Source organism: Aspergillus ruber (assembly GCF_000600275.1).
Source record: "Aspergillus ruber CBS 135680 unplaced genomic scaffold scaffold00010, whole genome shotgun sequence".
NCBI classification, from domain to species: domain Eukaryota; kingdom Fungi; phylum Ascomycota; class Eurotiomycetes; order Eurotiales; family Aspergillaceae; genus Aspergillus; species Aspergillus ruber.
The window spans coordinates 662,553-682,035 of record NW_024467306.1 but is presented as its reverse complement, the minus strand read 5'-3'; the positions used below and the strand labels follow the sequence as shown (position 1 = coordinate 682,035).

The 19,483-nt window shown below is 50.2% G+C and overlaps 7 protein-coding genes across 7 annotated transcripts; 5 read left to right on the top strand and 2 right to left on the bottom strand.

Moving 5' to 3' along the window:
- Positions 1 to 210: 210 nt before the first annotated feature.
- On the top strand, positions 211 to 4,705 carry EURHEDRAFT_514938 (uncharacterized protein; the record flags this gene model as incomplete). The annotated part of the gene is made up of 4 exons (XM_040786322.1): positions 211 to 381; positions 463 to 2,158; positions 2,800 to 3,056; positions 3,116 to 4,705. 4 exons carry the CDS (start codon positions 211 to 213, stop codon positions 4,703 to 4,705), a joined length of 3,714 nt encoding a protein of 1,237 aa, XP_040639729.1.
- A 95-nt stretch (positions 4,706 to 4,800) lies between these two features.
- On the top strand, positions 4,801 to 6,700 carry EURHEDRAFT_536212 (uncharacterized protein). Its single transcript, XM_040787325.1, has 4 exons — positions 4,801 to 5,220; positions 5,280 to 5,385; positions 5,436 to 5,536; positions 5,561 to 6,700. The coding sequence occupies exons 1-4, from the start codon at positions 5,023 to 5,025 to the stop codon at positions 6,227 to 6,229; spliced, it is 1,074 nt and encodes a 357-aa protein (XP_040639728.1). The 5' UTR covers positions 4,801 to 5,022; the 3' UTR covers positions 6,230 to 6,700.
- Positions 6,545 to 11,703, bottom strand: EURHEDRAFT_514935 (amidase signature enzyme; the record flags this gene model as incomplete). Its single annotated transcript, XM_040786321.1, has 10 exons — positions 6,545 to 6,657; positions 6,715 to 6,997; positions 7,058 to 7,233; positions 7,296 to 7,535; positions 7,703 to 7,844; positions 7,892 to 8,004; positions 8,068 to 8,501; positions 10,419 to 10,594; positions 10,653 to 11,623; positions 11,679 to 11,703. The coding sequence occupies 10 exons, from the start codon at positions 11,701 to 11,703 to the stop codon at positions 6,545 to 6,547; spliced, it is 2,673 nt and encodes an 890-aa protein (XP_040639727.1).
- Positions 11,704 to 12,268: 565 nt separating this feature from the next.
- On the top strand, positions 12,269 to 13,736 carry EURHEDRAFT_377080 (putative cysteine synthase; the record flags this gene model as incomplete). The annotated part of the gene is made up of 5 exons (XM_040778922.1): positions 12,269 to 12,556; positions 12,611 to 12,670; positions 12,720 to 12,838; positions 12,888 to 13,510; positions 13,567 to 13,736. 5 exons carry the CDS (start codon positions 12,269 to 12,271, stop codon positions 13,734 to 13,736), a joined length of 1,260 nt encoding a protein of 419 aa, XP_040639726.1.
- Positions 13,737 to 14,083: 347 nt separating this feature from the next.
- On the bottom strand, positions 14,084 to 15,740 carry EURHEDRAFT_377079 (Myb-like DNA-binding domain protein; the record flags this gene model as incomplete). The annotated part of the gene is made up of 2 exons (XM_040778921.1): positions 14,084 to 14,292; positions 14,591 to 15,740. The coding sequence occupies 2 exons, from the start codon at positions 15,738 to 15,740 to the stop codon at positions 14,084 to 14,086; spliced, it is 1,359 nt and encodes a 452-aa protein (XP_040639725.1).
- Positions 15,741 to 16,233: 493 nt separating this feature from the next.
- Positions 16,234 to 17,873, top strand: EURHEDRAFT_377078 (beclin 1; the record flags this gene model as incomplete). The annotated part of the gene is made up of 2 exons (XM_040778920.1): positions 16,234 to 16,327; positions 16,390 to 17,873. 2 exons carry the CDS (start codon positions 16,234 to 16,236, stop codon positions 17,871 to 17,873), a joined length of 1,578 nt encoding a protein of 525 aa, XP_040639724.1.
- Positions 17,874 to 18,411: 538 nt separating this feature from the next.
- EURHEDRAFT_402198 (uncharacterized protein) lies at positions 18,412 to 19,465 on the top strand (the record flags this gene model as incomplete). Its single annotated transcript, XM_040780127.1, has 5 exons — positions 18,412 to 18,420; positions 18,454 to 18,612; positions 18,771 to 18,860; positions 18,920 to 19,165; positions 19,223 to 19,465. The coding sequence occupies 5 exons, from the start codon at positions 18,412 to 18,414 to the stop codon at positions 19,463 to 19,465; spliced, it is 747 nt and encodes a 248-aa protein (XP_040639723.1).
- Between the last annotated feature and the right edge of the window lie 18 nt (positions 19,466 to 19,483).

The following is a 19,483-nucleotide window of genomic DNA, read 5'->3' as shown; positions in this document are numbered from 1 at the left end:
AGCTACGAACCTCGGCATCCCCAAATCTTCCGGTCGGTTCAAGGCGGTTTCGGGACCCCACGTTTTGCCATTGGAGATACGGTCTGTGACCATCTTCCTTCTTACTCATACTTGATTTATCCCTATCTAGCTATAGCAACAATTAGCGATTTGATTTTTTTTTTTTTTTTGCCATATCGCTGAGAACGACGTTACCGCATATCTGTCAAAATGTCATTCCTCGGTGGCGCTGAGTGCTCGACGGCTGGAAATCCGTTGACACAGTTCACAAAGCACGTTCAAGATGACAAGTCTCTACAACGCGATCGGCTTGTGGGAAGAGGCCCTGGGGGTATGCATGAAGGCATGCGGTCCCAGGGCATGATGGGTGGCCAGGATCCGGTACGCTATCTTTACCGAAAGAGAACACATTGAGCAAGAAGTAGATTGGATTGAAACTAACGTAATGCTTTGAATGATTAGATGATGGACGAATTCGCCCAACAACCCGCCCAAATGCCCGGTGCCCCCCCACAGCCATTTGCAATGGAACACATGAGACGCGAACTGGAACAATTCCAAGCCGCTCCGCCGCGAACAGGATCACCCGGGTGGGCGGCTGAATTCGACGGTGGAGAACACGCCCGGATGGAGGCTGCTTTTGCTGGGCCCCAGGGGCCAATTATGAATAATGGATCAGGCTTTACGCCGGCCGAATTCGCCCGTTTCCAACAGCAGAGTCATGTCGGGATGCCTCAGACCGCTGGTCCGGCGGCCTCGGCTGCGTCGCCGATGATGGCTGGTTATCAGCGTCCGATGGGGATGGGGGGAATGGGGATGGGAGGTATGGGTATGGGTGGAATGGGTATGATGCGACCTACATATAGTCCTATGGGAGCGATGCAACAGCCGCAACCCGCGGAAGAGGCTATGCAGGACAAGGGCAAGGGTCGTATGGTGGAGTTGGATGATCAGAACTGGGAGGCGCAGTTTGCAGAGATAGAGACAGCTCAGACTAATGAGGCTACCACGGACGAAGAGGCCAATAAAGCTATGGAGGCGGAGCTGAACGATCTTGACAGGTCAGTCCCCACCACCACCGAAGATGGTGGTTTTGAAAGCGTATGGCGAAAAGTCCAAGCTGAGACGTCGGCAAACAGGAAACTGGTTGAAGAAGAGGGCGACTTTGATGTTACTGATAACATGCATATGGGCGATCTTGGAGACTGGGACCAGTTCGATGCGCTCAACACCCGTTCCCGAGATCCGCAGCTGGGCGACTACATGTTCGAAGAGGAGAATGTTTTCCGGAACGTGAGTGACCCGTTTGAGGAGGGTGTCAAGGTCTTGCGCGAAGGGGGCAATCTGTCTCTGGCTGCATTAGCTTTCGAAGCTGCTGTGCAGAAGGACCCCTCGCATGTGCGCGCCTGGACTATGTTGGGAGCGGCGCAGGCTCAGAATGAAAAGGAACTACCTGCAATTCGTGCCTTGGAGCAAGCTCTTAACACTGATGGAAACAACCTCGATGCCCTTATGGGCCTGGCTGTTTCCTACACTAACGAAGGATACGATTCGACGGCATACCGGACACTTGAGCGATGGCTTTCCGCCAAGTACCCTTCAGTCATCGATCCCAAGAATCTCTCATCCGACGCGGACTTGGGCTTCACAGACCGTCAGATCCTACACGACCGGGTCACCGATCTTTTTATCCAAGCCGCCCAGATGTCACCCTCCGGAGAGCACATGGACCCAGACGTGCAGGTCGGCTTGGGTGTCCTCTTCTACTGCGCTGAAGAGTACGATAAGGCCGTTGACTGCTTCTCCGCTGCACTAGCCTCTACCGAATCCGGTACCGTGAACCAGCAGGAGCAGCTTCACCTGCTCTGGAACCGTCTCGGTGCCACTCTTGCCAACTCTGGTCGCTCTGAAGAAGCCATCGAGGCTTACGAACAGGCACTCACAATCAACCCCAACTTCGTCCGCGCACGCTACAACCTGGGTGTTTCGTGTATTAACATTGGCTGTTACCCAGAAGCCGCTCAGCACCTGCTGGGTGCGCTGTCAATGCATCGTGTCGTTGAGCAGGAAGGCCGCGAGCGTGCCCGGGAAATCATCGGAGGCGACAACGTCGACGATGAACAACTGGAGCGCATGCTTCACGTGAGCCAGAACCAGAGTACAAATCTGTATGACACTCTACGGAGGGTGTTTAGCCAGATGGGGCGGCGGGATTTGGCCGATTCAGTCGTGGCCGGGATGGATGTCAATGTGTTCCGGAAGGAGTTTGAATTTTAGGCAGATGCTGTCTGTTGAATGATTGATCTAGGGGATGTAGGGATGTACTATTTTGTACATTCGGAATGGTTTTCCGTGATGGCTGGCGCGGAACGAGCGCGGGATCTGGTTGCATGTGTTAAGGATGCTATGTTGGATACCACGACTGTTATTAACGTACAGGGAAATGATATGATGTTTCATAGATTGTAATTATTTCGGAATTAGGGTCAGCCATATGAGCAGGCGTACTCCACGATTCCGTGGCGGCCATGCAATACTACAAACATTGCAATACTATTGTGTCTATAATGAGAATACGAACATGATATGAATTGGTACCAAAGCGCAATCAAGGGTTGATATTTCGCCCGGGACATATATCCAACGGCGACAACCCCGGCATTGCGTCATTAACCTCGGCCGAATAAATACTGATGCCTCCGCACGACTCCAACTCCATCTTTCCCTTCTTAAATCCTTAGCCTAGACTTCTCACCAAATTCGGAAATAGAAATTCTAGAGCATTCACGTCTCTATCAGAAATCATGGCCAAAGCAACCGGCGCGCAGCTAATCGCGCGCACACTACGCGATCTAGGTGTCACAGTGATCTTCGGAATCGTTGGTATCCCCGTCGTGGAGATAGCCGAAGAAGCTATCAATCTGGGAATTCGATTCGTTGCGTTCCGCAACGAGCAGGCATGCAGCTATGCAGCGAGCGTATATGGATATATGACGGGGAGGCCGGGCGTTTGCCTTGTTGTTGGAGGGCCGGGGGTTCTTCATGCGTTGGCGGGTGTATGTCTCCTTTTCGCTTCCTTCATATAGATGGGAGATACTAACTACGGATTAACTAGATTGGCAATGCCACAGCAAACAACTTCCCTCTGATAGTCCTCGCAGGATCAGCAGAAACCAGCAACGTGACGAAAGGCTCGTTCCAGGAAATGGACGCCATCTCGTTTCTAACACCGCATACCAAGCTCGCTGTCCGCGCATCCACCCTAGACTCCATATCCGGCTCCGTGCAGAACGCCTACAGAACATGTTGGTACGGTCGCCCGGGTCCGACGTACGTTGATCTCCCCGCCGATATCATCCAGGGCAATGCGCCAGCCGGCACTGCGATCCCGCCTCCTGAGAAGATATTACTTCCATCTCCGCCAAGGGCAAGCGGGGATCCGAAGATGATACTGAAAGCCGTGCAGTTGCTGAAGAGCGCGAAAGCGCCATTGCTGGTTATTGGGAAGGGTGCTGCTTACGCGCGCGCGGAGGCTGGGATTAGGAAGCTTGTTGAGCATACGCAGGTGCCTTTCTTGCCAACGCCGATGGGGAAAGGTGTTATTCCTGATTCGCACCCGCTGAATGCATCAAGTGCGCGTAGTGCGGCGCTGAAACATGCGGATGTCGCGCTGGTGCTTGGGGCTAGGTTGAATTGGATTCTGCACTATGGGGAGCCGCCAAAGTGGTCGCCCAAGGCGAAGATTATCCAGGTAGATCTTTGTGCGGAGGAGATTGGGCGAAATGCGGGGTCGGCAGAGTTGGGGATTGTTGGGGATATTGACCTCGTGGTTGAGCAGTTGCAGCATGCGTTGGCGAATTGGCGATATACGCCATCGCCGTTGCCTGCGGGTGGACAGCCATTCCCAGTGTTGCTGGCCGAATCGGCGAAGAAGAACGAGGCTAAAGCGCAGAAAGCAGCGCTGCTCAAGACACCATCTTCTTCGCCATTGACTTACCAGCGCGCATACCATATCATCAAATCAACTTTGAATACACTAACACCTCCTGAAGCTGGTGATGTTGTCTACGTATCGGAAGGCGCCAATACGATGGATATCTCCCGTTCAGTTTTCCCTCTTTACCATCCTCGTCAGCGCTTAGATGCAGGCACTTACGCAACCATGGGTGTGGGACTGGGCTACATTATCGCGGCGCATGAAGCCTTCAATGCCTCCGCGTCGCTCGGCACTACACTATCCGCAGCAGCTAAACCAAAGAAGATCGTCGCACTGGAAGGTGACAGCGCCTTCGGATTCAGCGCAATGGAGATCGAGACCATGGCGCGCTACCGAATTCCCGCTCTTATCTTCGTCATGAACAACTCAGGCATCTACCACGGTGACAGCACAAGCGAAGATTCCTGGAAATCCTTACAATACCAAACAATCACAAACAGTACGAAAGCATTCAGCCCCGAAGAGGAAGGAAAGAAAGGTCTGCGCTCAACGAGTCTTCTGTACGAGACCCGCTATGAGAAATTGGCGACAATGTGTGGTGGAAAGGGGTATTTCGCGCGTACTGAGGAGGAACTAGAGAAGGCTACGAGGGAGGGGTTCTTGAGTGATAGTGTTACGGTTGTGAATGTGGTTATTGAGCCGGGAATTGGGAAGAAGATTGGGTTTGCGTGGCAGGGAGGTAATAATAAGCAGGAGGCGAAGCTGTAATGTGTGCAGAGTGTAAATGTGCCTTTACATACTTGGTTTTGAATAACAGTCTTTCTATTCCCATGCTTTATTGATAGTATTTAGGGCCTTGCTCAGTGATTATCTTTTGAGACCCTCACACCAACTTATCTGGATTTAGTTCAGTCGCCCTCTGTATAATCATGTCCAAAGATGTGCTAAGCCCTTTCAGATGATGGTTGGAGAAGGCCGTGATCTCTACCCGAACATCAACAAGGATTGGTATCTTGACCTTATCAAGACAAAGCTCTATAGACAGGATCACAAATCAGCAATCAGCATGCGACAACCAAAGGCAAATGGATTTAACAAATTATCTCCCCCAATCACTCATAGTAAGCCCAATAACTCCGGTTTTTACAGCTATATCAAGGCCTGGTATGTTTTCGATCCTGTACCACACCTACTACCACCACCACCACAAGATGACTGCAAGATACGCCAAGGATCAGCCTGCGGGCTTCACCAATCGCATTGAAAAAGTGGCTATTGTCGGGGTAAGTCAGCTTCCTTTAGAACTGGTCTTGGAATAGACCCTAACAAATACTGCGTACAGGCCGGTGGCCAAGTTAGAATTCACTTGGCCCGAGAGATCCTCAGAAATGGCAAACACACCTTGACCGCGATCCAACGCGCCGAAAGCAACAGCACACTCCCAGAAAGTATTAACGGATCCGCGTCGACTACAGCGGCGATGACAACACTGCCCTAGTCGAAGCCCTACGCGGCCAACCGGTCCTTCTAATCACAATAGCAGTGGCCGCTCAAATGGTCGCCATCCCGAAACTTGTTCGCGCAGCCGCTAAAGCTGGTGTCCCCTACGTCCTCCCCAACTAGTTCGGCCACGACGCCACCAACGACAAGTTATGTGAGGAAAGCATGCTAAAGGCCAGTCGCGACAGGATCGCCCAAGAGATTGAAAGTCTGAGCGTCAGTTCGCGCCTGCTGCTCGTGTGTAACTTTTTGTACGAATTCAGTCTAGGCGGTGGTGCGGATCGGTTTGGATTCGATTTCCAGAAACGATCGCTCACTTGGTTCGACGATGGCGATGTGTCGCTTTGCGTTAGTACCTGGCCACAGTGTGGTCGGGCCATTGGCGGTCTGCTCAGTCTGAAGGAACTCCCCAAGGATGAATCGGACAAGTCGCTCAGTCTGTCTCAATTCCGGAATATTCCTGTGTACATTTCCTCTTTCCGAGTCACTCAGCGAGACATGTTTGAGAGTGTCAAGCGAGTGACTGGAACGACGGATGCCGATTGGGCCATCACCCACGAGTCGGCCGAGCAGCGTTGGAAGGAGGGCTTTGAGGCCGTGGAGCAGGACAATTTCAGGGCATTTCCGAAGATGGTGTACAGTCGGATGTTTCTCCCATCTGCTGATGGTGATTATCAGTCTCGTCGGCCGCTAGATAATGATATTTCTGGGTTGCCTGTTGAGGTTTTGGATGATGCTACGGCTGTTGCGGTGAAGATGGGAGAGAATGGTGAAGTGGCTCAATCGCATTAGTCACTGTCGTCTCCAAATTCGAGATGTTTGACCTGACTGTTATTCCTGTTGCGATGTGTTGAACTTGATACATCGTAGTAGGAAAGTCATTTAAAGTGATGTAGCCGCATCTCCGCACATACTGACTACCTCTAAGCACTCGATATTTGAATAGCTGTTGATCCAGCTGGTCTATTCTATAACCTCTGTAACCCCTAGACAAAACTAAACAGGAGTATCCCCTTCTTCCTAGCATAGGGATGGTTCAGTCTTGCGAGGTCGGTGTTCCGAAGTGTACAGAGCATACCCTGGGTATGTATCAAGGCTATTAATATTTCAATTCATTAGATGATCCACGATCTTAGCCACAGAAACAGCCTTTTCCTCTCCAAATCTTCCTCCAACAATCTGCAAACAAACCGGCATATCCTTGACCAACTCGATATCATCTTATCCATTAGCCTCTTCATCGCAAAATAGACAAACATGAAGGTAATATGACTCACACTGAGTATGATTAAACTCATCCGATCTATTCCTTGGTACGTGCCTTACCCACTCCTCCCCAGGCTGATCCAGCTCGACATCCGCCTTCCCCACAGGAACCGTGGCAACAGCATAATTCAACAAGTTCCATATAGCCGTGTATCCTAACCACTGCGAGCTCATGACCCAGGCCTTTGGGGGGTAGCCTACCCAGGGTAAGACGGGCATGAGGAGAGCGTCAACGTTGGCATTTTGCCAGTGGCTGATGAAGGTGGTCTGGAAGGTCCATTTTTGTTCTTCGAGCTGTATTTGTTGTTAGTTAGTATTTGAGAAGCAGGGCAAAGAATAGGGAGACGGAGGTACCAATTCGCGTTCTGGGATGGAGAGCTGATCCTTCGCTGTGCCTACGACCATGCCCTCGATTAGAGGCTCACCTACCAAGTCGCAGAGGTACTTGCAGTGTTGACCTCCGTCAGCTAGAACGCCCTTTGTCCAGAGGTTGGTGCCTTGGATGTGCAGGGATGTGTCCCATTCAATGACTAAATTGTCAGTATCGTGTTCTGAGAAAAGATACAATGTAAAAGGAGAAGGAGGAATGTACCCTCATGGCCATCCTCTTTCAACTTCGCAGCAGTCTCCCGCAATAACCGCGCAATTGGTGGCTGAGGCTTCACAACCCCATCATCGTAGACGATACCGATTCTCAACTTCCGATCCGGAATCGCAGCTACATCTTTCCTCCACGGAACAGGGATACAGCCCGGATCGATGTCCCAAGGATTTGAGTCGAGAAGACTCTGCATGAAATACTCCACCGTGTCAAGGGAGTTGGCCATTGGTCCTGCCACGGGTGGCACGAGGTAACACTGGTTCATACTGATTTGGTCAATGTATATCGTTTGTCGGGTGGACAAAAGTAATCTTACAATGAACAATGCCACGGTACTCGACCAGTCGTTGGACAGATAGAATAGAGGCCTTGTAAAGTGGCCGGAATTCTAATGGAACCTCCAATATCCGTGCCAATACCCAGGATACTGCCGCGAACTCCGATGAGGGCTGCTTCGCCTCCGGAACTACCGCCAGAGATGAGCTTGGAGTTAAATGCGTTGATTGACTGGCCGAAGACGTGATTGTATGAGTCGGACATCTAATTCTCATTAGCATTTGCATTGACATATATGGAGAGGTACAAACCATCAGAGATTGAGGAACATTCGTCTTAACATAGAGAACAGCACCCATCGATTCAAGCATTTGCGCAATCGAACTAGACTTCTGCGCCGGTTTCCCAACCAACCCTACCCATCCTATACAATTATCAACATCTGCACCTCGAACAGGGAACAAGTAGAAAAGAGACGAAAACATACCAACAGTAGTATCATACCCCTCAATATCAAACCGATCCTTAATCGAAACCGGCAATCCGTGTAACGATCCCAGTGTCTTCCCCGTCCGCTCAAGATACTCATCCAATTCCTGAGCCTTGGCCAACGCCCGATCAAAAAAGATCTCCGTCAAACATTTGGTCAATTGCTGTGAGATTGCGGCCCGTTTACAAAATGCCGTGGTCACCTGGACACTACTCACTTCCCGGGAGGCTAGAAGGGAGAGTAACTTGGCGGCGTCTGTAGTTTCAGTCCATTCGAGCTCCTGGGGGGAGAGGATGTTGCAGGAGCGGATTGTCTCGAGAGTGGTTTGCGATGATGGTATTGGTGTTGGGAGTCGCCAGGAGGGTGGGATGGCGGCGAGTTGGAGGGAGCGTTTTTGCTGGACGGTTGGCTTCCACGAGGGTATCATTTCGCTCTGGATTGGATGTTTTCTTAGGAATCATCAGTAAGAATCCTGGTTTTGGAGCAAGTTTATATGGGTTACATATTACCGAGGGTATAGTTTTATCAACCGACTCAGGGGAAGGGCATTTTATTGATTTGATAACAACCATGTGTGATGCTATGAAACTATTGGCGCAGGATAAGCGCAATTGGTTGATTCTAGTTGAAAATGGTAGTACCGGCTCTTTGTTATCTGACAATCATGTATTTCCTGTCAAAGCGCAAACGACAGTCCGATTAAAGGAATCCAAACGATGTAACCCAACACAAAGACATCTACTTCAAAAGGTAAGCTAAGTTCCTGTCGGCTATGCTATGACCCGATCATGTCTTCCCCAGGCTTACCTTTTCGTCTGATAAAGAGCAGGTAATGTGAAAAAGAATGGCACACGATCCTATACAGCTTGGCTCGCTGTTGGTTCAAATGCAGCTTTCCCGAGGCCGATATGATGCTGTTTATTGCTGTATTAAAGATGTCTCGGAAGCTTCGCAAACCCTTGGCTGCCTTTATGTGCTCAACTCCAATTTTGATTATGTCTCCGCTCTGTCCCTCGTAGCTATTTATCGACCAATTTACGTTCTCAATGCTTTCGGACTAGACATACGTCGAATCGGCGCTCAAGTTATATTGATTATAGTCACTCTACAGAGGGTTGAAAGTACAATTCACAAATCCCGGCAGTCTTAGGATAAATAAGGATGATATCATCGACATAGAAGAGCACAAATATGTGTGCACCCATCTATAAGCACGGTTTATCTGGCACCACCAATTTCCCTAAGCCTTGGAACCAGTTTTGCGGGTCATTAGACAGCTAGCTTTGGCACTTCAGTGCTATACCGCTTCTTGAGGGACGGGTCGGCTTCCTGAGCTGCTTTTTCATGACCGAACATCTAGCTTCTTGTGAGGGTCCTTATTCTGTGGCAAATCCGAATCCTCGTATTGCAACGAGGTCTGTTTTCTCACCTCGCCGATGAATCTCCCCAGCTCAATCGTATTTGGGGGTGTCAATTGGACGACGCTCTCCTGTCAGCAAATATTCGAAAGGAAATGGATTGATCCGCATTCTGGGTCGTCTCAGGATGTAACATCTTGCTGGCTACTTCAGTTATTTTTACTTCAGCAGCGGTAGGGAGTGGCCCGAAAAGGTACGGGAAGGTCATGGTGCCTGGTAGGCGACGATCTGGGCAGAGCAAAATTGTCGTGGTCTGGGATCTACCTCTCTAAGAGAAAATTGTAGTAATGACTTGTCTCATCTTTAGGAATGGACGAACAATACTATTCTTCGATGTCCTTGCTTAGGTTCACGTCTGGTTTCTCGAGCTTCGATGCCTGTAGACTCTCGAATGTCGGGATGGTGGTTGTTGAAGCTCCATGGTCAACGCCGGAACACGGAGGCAAATTATAGAGGCTGGATATCTTTCTCGGTGTAACTTTGATGTGAGAGAAAAGCAACGTCATGCTTCCCCATGTAATTCTTCCAATATTCATTATGTCAAAGCTCGGTGCTTTATAGTTGCTGAAGCAGTGAAGTTTAGTTTGAGGATGGCGAGTAGCGTGTAAAAGATGGAAATTATGTAGTGATTGGAGATGCATGGATAAGCAAAAGCGAATGAACGCCAGGGAAACTTTAATTCACTTGGAGACGGGTGTTAGGAATAGGAATGAACCAGCGCTACGTTTCCGTTGTGGCTTAGTAGTAGGGTTAGTTCCAATGTACAGTAGTCCGATTTACGGCAGTAGTCAGGCAGGATAGACTTGAGCAATTCTTGAATTCTGAACTTTGTATTTGCTATACTGAGCCAAAAGATTGTACAAAGAGCGAAGACCATTACAACTAAAATACATAGTTTAAACCGTCATCAACATGCTGGCATTCTTGTACCAGTTCAACAACGGGTTCTCTCCGTTCCTTGTCTCGGTATCTTCAATGTACGCCCAGCGATCAACAAAGTCCTCATGGCTCATGACCTGCGTCAGCTTCCCGGTAATAGCACGGTAGACGTCTTCGATGACGTTAAAGTCGGTAGGAAAGAAGATATCAAAGTATCCTTGGTGGACCTAGTGTTGTCAGCTGCCATTCTACCCATGCAGGTAAAAGGACGGAAAGCAAACTCACAAAAGGTGTAGATACCGGCACTGTCCGTCTCATGTAACGGGTCTGCACGACAGGTGCATTCAAGCCAGGGACCGCATCAGGGAGGGTGCTGAAATCACTCGCAATCAACCGATGCGCCGGGAAATAACTGTCCAGAATATCGAAGAACTGCATGAGTCGGGTGGGGATATACTCGGGTAACGTGTACGGGGTTTGGAATGGCAGAGAGTTGCGGATGCCTCTCGTCACCTTGTGCCCCAAGGGACTGGGAAATTGTCTCCGTGCGGCGGCCTGTCGGACGCGAAGAAACCTCGAAGCCAGAGGATCAAGTTGAGCGTTGTAATATTCATGGAATTCACCATCCGCGTCGATCAACACCCCGCTCTGTTGAGGCATTTCTGTTCTTGTGTCGTAGCGGATCGCGTCGTGGCCGAAGTTATCGAAAACCTCCAAGGCTAAGAAGAAACACGGCGAATGCACGTATGTGTCCCAATCGAAGATGGACTTGTTGACAATTTCAACGTGATCCAAGTGACCAGCAGCGTTAATCGAATCCATTAGATTCTTCATCTGAAGACTGGCAAGGGCCGGGGAGATTTCAATGATCCGGAATTTGGTCCGCTGGTAGACCTCGTAGTCGGTATCCCGAATGAAATCCAAAATATTCAACATCATTGTTCCATTACCAGCGCCCATTTCGTATATTATGAGGTCGTGGTACGGATAAAGCGTCAATTTGTAATTCGACACCAGGTACCGAGCAATCGTCTCGCCGTAGTAAGGCCGGAACAGCTCTGTCGGCGTATGCCATAATTGACGTGCCACATCTGGTTGCGTTTCGTCTAGTTTATCCTCGAACTCGTTGTAGCGCTCTCCCAACATCCGATGAAACTCGGGGCCATCGGCAATATGGTTAAAATCAAACGGCTCTCCGGGGCTGAAGATGGTCGCATGCTTGGAAAAGTAACCGTAGTGCGGGTTGTATAAACTGTCTAGAGCACGCATCAGTTAGTACCGCACACTTCATATCAGGAAGCGCCATCATACCGTCAATGAACTCCCTCGTCAACATCTTCACCTGCCGTGGCCTTTCTTTCCGACTCCGCAGGTCCTTGGCCGTCACCAACGGATAGGTCCTCAATTCCTGATCAATATCTTTGGGGTAATCCCCTATTCTATACCATATCATTCCATCGTTTACATTCTTGCGCTTCGTCTGCGGGCGTCGAGTGAGGAACGAGCGAGATTGTTGACGAGACGGACCGGGCAGTCGAACGCCCGCCGCTGCTCTGCGACCCGATGAAGGGGGCGTTGACACGGATGAATGTCGCAGAGACCGGCAGGCTGGACGCCGGAACAGCTGCCGAAACAGCTGGTTAAGGACGGGGGAGTCCATGAGACTGCGTTGGGATTGCGGTTGTGGTGGTAGTGGTGTTTGTAGCGTCGGAGTTGACGAAGAAAGTCGTCGCCGCCTTCGTCGCCATTATTAAAGCTCTCCCCACAATCATCCAAAGGTCCGCTCGGCTCTGAGCTCAACAACGCTGCTTTCTGGTGTCTATTCCTCTTCCAACTTTTCCTTATGGTTTCTTAATATGTCAGTCACATAATTACTCTTAATCAATGCTCCAGAATTCAAAATGAACGACAATTCCCGCCTCTATCTGGGAACCACCGCCTTCGTGGCGGGGATCCTCCTCACACTCGGATTCAAAGACCTGCTCTACCCCGCGCTAGCACAGCTTCTTCGAGAATCCCAATCGCAAGATGCTGAATCGCGCCGTCGCCGCGAGGCGGATGTCTTGGTTGTGCGAGCAGGGCCTCCCGCCATCGTGGACGGTATCGAGGGCTGCATAGGAAATACACCATTATTCCGGATCAAGTCATTGTCAGACGAGACCGGATGTGATATCCTGGGGAAGGCAGAGGTACTTTCTACCATAATTCTCGTGCTTTATAGTGTGGTTTCCTGATTGATGCAGTTCCTGAATGGCGCTGGCCAAAGTTCCAAAGATCGAGTAGCTCTCAGCATGATCCAAATTGTATGGCATCTTCCTCGAGGCTTTTAAGCTCCCTCTCACTGTTATACAGGCTGAAGAACACGGCATCTTGACTCCCCACTCTGGCGACACAGTCTACGAAGGCACATCCGGCTCGACCGGTATTTCTCTAGCTACCTTGGCCAGAGCGAAAGGCTATCTAGCTCATATGTACGTACCTCGCTCTACATTTCCTGGCATATTCCACTAACAACAACAGTTGCATGCCCTCCGATCAAGCCATCGAAAAATCCGATCTCCTCCTCAAACTTGGCGCAATAGTCGACCGCGTCCCACCAGCCCCAATTGTCGAAAAGGAAAACTTCGTCAATCGCGCACGCGCCCTCGCCCAAGCCCACACGAGCGGATCGGACCAAGTCCGCGGACGAGGTTTCTTTGCAGACCAATTTGAGAACGAGTCTAACTGGCGCGCTCACTACAGTGGTTCCGGCCCTGAGATATACGCCCAATGCGATGGTAAACTCGATGCGTTCGTCGCAGGAGCTGGTACGGGTGGTACGATTTCTGGGGTGGCATTGTACCTAAAGCCGAAGATTCCTAATTTGAGTGTGGTGCTGGCGGATCCGCAAGGTAGTGGGCTGTACAATCGGGTCCGCTATGGTGTCATGTTTGACCTGAAGGAACGGGAGGGGACAAGGCGGCGGAGACAGGTGGATACCATCGTTGAAGGCATCGGGATTAACCGCGTTACTGCCAACTTCGAGGTTGGCAAAGAACTGGTCGATGATGCTGTGCGGGTTACTGATGCGCAAGCTATGGCCATGGCCCGGTGGTTAGTAGAGAAGGATGGGATGTTCCTTGGAAGCAGCAGTGCAGTGAATTGTGAGTATTGACACGCTCTTTCTCTCATTGGATTAATGCTAATAATACATGGATAGGCTTTGCAGCAGTCAAGACCGCCATGAAATTAGGACCAGGTCACCGGATTGTGACTGTCCTTTCAGACTCTGGCTCAAGACATCTCTCCAGGTTCTGGGCTAAGGCCGGAGATGTTGGCGGTGCAACGGATACGAAACTGGAAGATGTCTTGAATGTGAAGGACGAGTGAGTAACAGGGTATCAAATGCAAAAAAGAAATATGTCCATCGCAGAATGCTGGGGATCATCTGGTATCATTCAAAGAGAGTGAAAGGGGTTTTCTGTGGCGATGACTGGGGATGCAACCTCTTTTGAAAGGCTCTTGTCCTAGTACGGTTCAGGTTGTGAAACATCATGGGCACGTGGTCCGATCAAGTCGTCAGCATTCGCCGTCATCTTGCCTGATTCAATCGGTCTAGATTTATCATGTTCACCGTCTATCGAGTGAACCTGAGCGCTTTTATCAGACGGCTCCTCCGGATCTGCTGTTGCAACTTTTTCACGATGATTGGCTCCAGCAGAAGTACTGTCATCCTCCTACTGCGAACCTTCCAACAGATCACCCAGCCGATCCCGTCCCGACTCTCCACCCTGATCTTTCCCAGTCTCATTTGGGATCTCCTCCCCCACCCAGAGCCTCAGTAACCCAAACTGGATCCCCGCATGCGACCTCCTGGGAAACTCGTTCTGGACAGCACTCCAAGACAGACCACCCCTATCCTTCAGTGCGGATAACTTATCCCGTTCTTTAGACGATCACAATCTAGCAGATCAGCGCGATATCGGCACCAATGATGTTTGTTCCAGTCTTTCAGGTGATTCATTTGTCAGCTGGGGAGATGAGCGAGATTTTCTTTCCATTATTTCTTGCGGACGTGGCGCATTGTCACAATAAGTGTTACGTCGTCGGGTGTCATTGACTGTCTGGTTCTTGGTGATGTTGTTTTGGGGTAGCAATTTTTTTTTGTGTCTGAGATTTCAGATCCGTAGCATGTCCATGAATTATGCTGATTTGCTTCCGACTCGGTGTGACGGACCCTATACTCTTGCCTCTAATGTTCAACGGATTCTTCGGTGTAGGCGATGGCTGATAATCCTCCTGTAACGGGTCGTCCGATTCCGAATCACTTCCCTGGCTATGGATTGCAAATGACCAGTCGCCCTTCTTCGCAGGACTGTAGAACTGTTTCGGTTTGCTCGTGCTGGGGGTTGTAGTCTTCTTCGGACTAGTTTTCGTTTTCGGTTTCACATCCATGTCCTTTTTCGGTTTCTTTTCCTTCGGGGTGTCGGTGTTGGCTTTCCTGGGTCTTCCGGGCTGTGGAACAGCCCACAGTGAGCGTACCCCTGGTGGTGATATTGAACGGGGAGAATTATAGTTAATGGTAGGTTTGTTGTTGCTGGGAGGCGGTTGGGGAGTCGAGAACGAGATCTTCGGGGCGATTTCAGGAACACGCCATATCGATTCGATTGGTTCGCGTGTGTCGTTATTCGCGTTATGGATGCGATGTAGAGGGTGAGATTCTTCATCGACTGGTTCTTTGGCGGTAGGATCGTCAACACTCATAGCAGTATCAAGCAGCGAATCAACACTTGAACGATCGTCGTGATCATCATCATAGTCATTCTCGTTATCATCGCCATCCGCGTCGTCGACGTCTCCTTGCCATCCCCATGCATTATCATTCATCCGTTCCCTCAGCTCAGTCTGCGACCTCGTAAAAGACCATATCCCACGATTATAATCCCCTCCCTGCTCAGTCCCAGTCTCAGTCCCTGACCTTTCGTCATCGTCGCTATCCTGCCCATCTTCAACATCATGTCCACACTCCGCGCCTAACTCAAGACCTGCATCCCCAGTATCATCCTCTCCCTCCATCCCCAACAAATGCCCATTATCCACAATAACCTCCCCAGTCTGTAGATCAATCTCATCGCCGATCTCTGTAAAATCCCTGCTATATTTCTCGAAGATGCTCTCGAAGATGGTTTTCAGGCGTTGGTCATTTTGTGCGCGCGCGGCATGGATGTCGACTTGGCCGTGGTCGTGCTCGTGCTCGTGCTCGTGCTCGTGCTCGAGCTCGTCATTAGTTTCTTCAGCGGTTGTTGGGTCTGGGGATGGGGAATGGTAGAGGTAGGGATCCTTGGGTGTGTCTGGGGCGATTGAGAGTCGCGGTCTTTTAGTGGGTGGTTCCATTGTTGCTGTTGCGTTTTCGGGTTTGGAGGTCTCGTGTCAAGAGGTTGGGTATTAGGTGGAGAGTAGTATCGCGATGGATCGTCCTCGTGCAGCGGTTTCTTGTTCTCCCTGGGGCATGCTTCGTCGGTACAGGAAGAGAAATATGCAAATGTGTTGGTTTGGCGAGGTGGTTGTGTTGAGGATGCTGGTTTGTTAAAGGATCATGTGAATAGCTGGTGTGACATGTTGGTAGGGAATTCGATAATAAGTCATAATAGAATGAGTGGCTGGGAATTGTAAACAACAATAATCCTTGATTAACAGTAATCCATGGCTATAGCCCATTCACTCGTTTATCATCGTCGTTCCTGCAGTGTGCAGTGTTGGAGATAAAGAAAAAACAGACATGACGTTTCCGCCGCCCTGTCTCCGACTGATTGTCCAACCTCGCGCCTACCACTACATTTCGTCTCCACTCCCCATAATGCGAAAGAGAATACTACCATGATTGACCATGACCAACATGTACTGCCAGAAATGCCGCACTTCGCTGAAGCTCGACGGCTCCCTTGAGTCACTAAACCCAGCAGCTTTTGACTTGCTCGTTGGTGTGTATCTTCTATTTCTACACCGTGCCTCTTACAGAAGATACTGACAGATATCCGTATAGGATCTTCCGGTCGCACACTCCCAGACCATACAAACTCATCCCGCCCTCCCTACCCCCAAGAACGTCGAGACCTCTACGACCACGTCTCCAAACAAAATCACACCCCCGTCTACAGAAGATCCATCCCCGCGCCTCGCCATGCCGGGACCCAACCCAACACCCCTCGCCTGCCTCGGGGTGATAGCGGAAACATGTCTTTTGTAATGCTTACAGAGTCTCAAGTCGGGCCGCCGCACGCGGGATCGGGTGATGGTCAGCGATGGGCAGCGGGGGAAAACAACAGGGTAGAAGATGGAGGAGGGTCGTTTTCGGACCAGGTTGAGCGGGCGAATCGGTTATTTGAGATTATTTCATCGCGGTCTGATATTGATCATCCGATTTGTATGGAATGTACGGATATGCTTGTGGATGGGTTACAGAAGAGGTTGGTGAGTGCTACGAAGGAGCGGGATGCTTATATTTCGTTTCAGAGGAATTTGAACTCCTCTGTTCCGACAGCAGACGAGATCGAGAATGCGGAGGAGTCGCTCAAGGAGACACTAGAGGCTGAGGAGGCTGCATTTGCGGAGCTTGTGGAGTTGGAGAAAGAGAAGGCTATGTTGGATGAGGAGATTGCTGGTTTGGAGGAAGAGTCGCGGCAGTTGGATGTCGATGAGGAGGCGTTCTGGCGGGATCGGAACTCTTTTGCCTTGACGCTGTCGGATTTTCAGAACGAGAGGGATGCTTTGAATATGCGATACGACCATGATTCACGCCAGCTGGAACGACTGCAACGAACCAATGTTTACAACGACGCCTTTTGTATAGGTCATGACGGCTACTTTGGTACCATCAATGGATTGCGGCTAGGCCGTTTGACCAATCCATCAGTGGAGTGGCCGGAGATTAACGCAGCCTGGGGTCAAACGGCACTGCTGTTATCCACGATTGCGGAAAAGCTAAACTTTCAATTCCAAGTATATCGACTGAAACCACTGGGCTCGACCTCTCGAATTGAAAAGATAGAATATCCTCAATCCCCCGCGCAATCCACCCTGGGAGGCAACGGGAACGGGACCGGGGTACCATCTGGACCTCCCAAGATCACTGTGTTGGACCTGTTCTCCTCGGGGGATCTTCCCTTGAACCTACCTTGGATACACCGCCGCTTCGATGCAGGGATGGTCGCATTCCTCGAATGCTTACGACAGCTAGGCGAATATGTTGAGAAGACCCCTGCGCCGGGCCGTCGCAGCAGTAGTGGCGGTCATGGGGCTACGGTTCCCGGGCTGAAACTGCCGTATACGATCTCACGCGACAAAATCGGCGACGCAAGTATCAAACTTGGATTCAACCAGAACGACGAGACGTGGACGCGGGCATGTAAATACACGCTAACGTGCTGTAAGTTTCTATTGGCACACGTGAGCAACGTTGCCAGCGCGGGATCTGGCAGCCAGTCTGCAGCCGTTGCAACGGCGGGGGAAGCCGTCCGGAGTCCGTAGGGCCAAGTAAGGTTGGGCAGGGACGGTCTCGAATTCAACGATTAAGCTGACTCAGTGTTCTTTTCGGAAGGGACAGCTGTGGCAGCGTCCGGAAGTGACGTGTTGTTAGGACAGGAAATTCAATAATGGCAGGCGTTTCACGGTGGAGTCATAAGGGAACTAAACTTTCAGATTTTTGTTAATTTGTTTTCTTTTTTATGGGGGGAGGGCGGAGACCATTTACCTTACTGGATCAATACTGGATTACTGGGTCAATGCCGGTTGGATGAATCACTAGGAGACATCATGTACATGCCCGCTGTCATGACTAGCTACGGGCGCGGTGATACATAATCTGCACGGTTTCCTTCCTTTTCAGACAACTGTGCACAGTCCAGCTAATTTCACAATTCCAAAATCAATCAAATCAATTCCCTCGGCTGGGAGGGTCTACCATTAACAATCAATTGGCCCCTGCAACCCCTGCAACGACTCTCACTTTCCGAAAAGTAGTCATGTTCAAGTCAGGGACCACGGGAGATCATCCCCCTGAACCAGCATGTCGTGGGTAAACTGTGAACTGAACTCGGACTGGGATTAGGGTGGATGTTTGTCTTCGGAAGCTCCGTGCACACACCACGTTCTGGTCTCTGCTACAGAGCATTTAGAGAGTAGTATTATTATGAAGGACATGGGTGTAGAAAGTTCAACTGGCGTGGAGTCCACCTGCTCCACCAACGGTAGGGATACTGTTTTTGGAGTGAGTGTCAGGAGTTTGTCCGGGAGGAGGCGTAACGGTTGATAGATTGACAGTTGATGTGTAGATTCCAGAGTACTGGTACTCATACTTATATGTATACCGAAGTACTTGATTGGAGTACCCTGGTTCTACAACATCTTTAATTATCTCCTCTACAGTACTCCGATACAAGTACAGCGAACGGAACTAAAACGGGCACACCCGATCGGGTCCACCAACGGGCCGAGGTCTTTCCATTAAAGGTCCCGGTACAAAAAACTGTGGTACTCTACTAAGTACGGAGTACCCGTACCTCTTAAGTACCTAGGCTAGACTACGTTTCATCCCTGGCTATACTACGGGAATTAAGCAGCACATTGCACTATCAGCACCGGAAATGCGCCATCAGACCCGGCGCGTCAAACTCAAACGGTGCATCCGTGCAGAAGTACGTGCTTTCATCTCCGGTGGTCTTTTGTACGGCAGTACCGAAGACTACTGGAGGTGGCTCTACTTGTACGATATTGTCTACGTAGTTCCCAATGTGCCCAAGTACTCATGTATACTTGTACTTGTAGGTACCTGTACTTGTACAGTGTCTGTATTGGCGTATTGTACTGTATGCGCACAGACAAAAGACCCGCCAAAAGTACGTGTCCCCACTATCATGTCTATTGTGATTGGTCCGGGGAATCAACCCCCGACCGACCCGCGGGCGCTTCCATCGGCAGGTCGCCGCATAGGGAAAGCGCAAGCTGTGATTGGTCGGAGTGAAAAGCAGAATTCATCATTTGATTTATTTTTATCGGCGACCACAGCAAGTCAACAAAAAGGATATAGGAGGGAAAAGGAAAGCAAAATAGTACAAGTATAGGAGAGAAAATTGAATGGA

Coding starts and splice junctions, on each gene's coding strand:
- EURHEDRAFT_536212 (XM_040787325.1), top strand. CDS start 5,023: ATGGATTTAACAAATTATCTCCCCCAATCACTCATAGTAAGCCCAATA. Junction 5,221..5,279: donor AAAAAGTGGCTATTGTCGGG/GTAAGTCAGCTT, acceptor TACTGCGTACAG/GCCGGTGGCCAAGTTAGAAT. Junction 5,537..5,560: donor GCGCAGCCGCTAAAGCTGGT/GTCCCCTACGTC, acceptor CTCCCCAACTAG/TTCGGCCACGACGCCACCAA.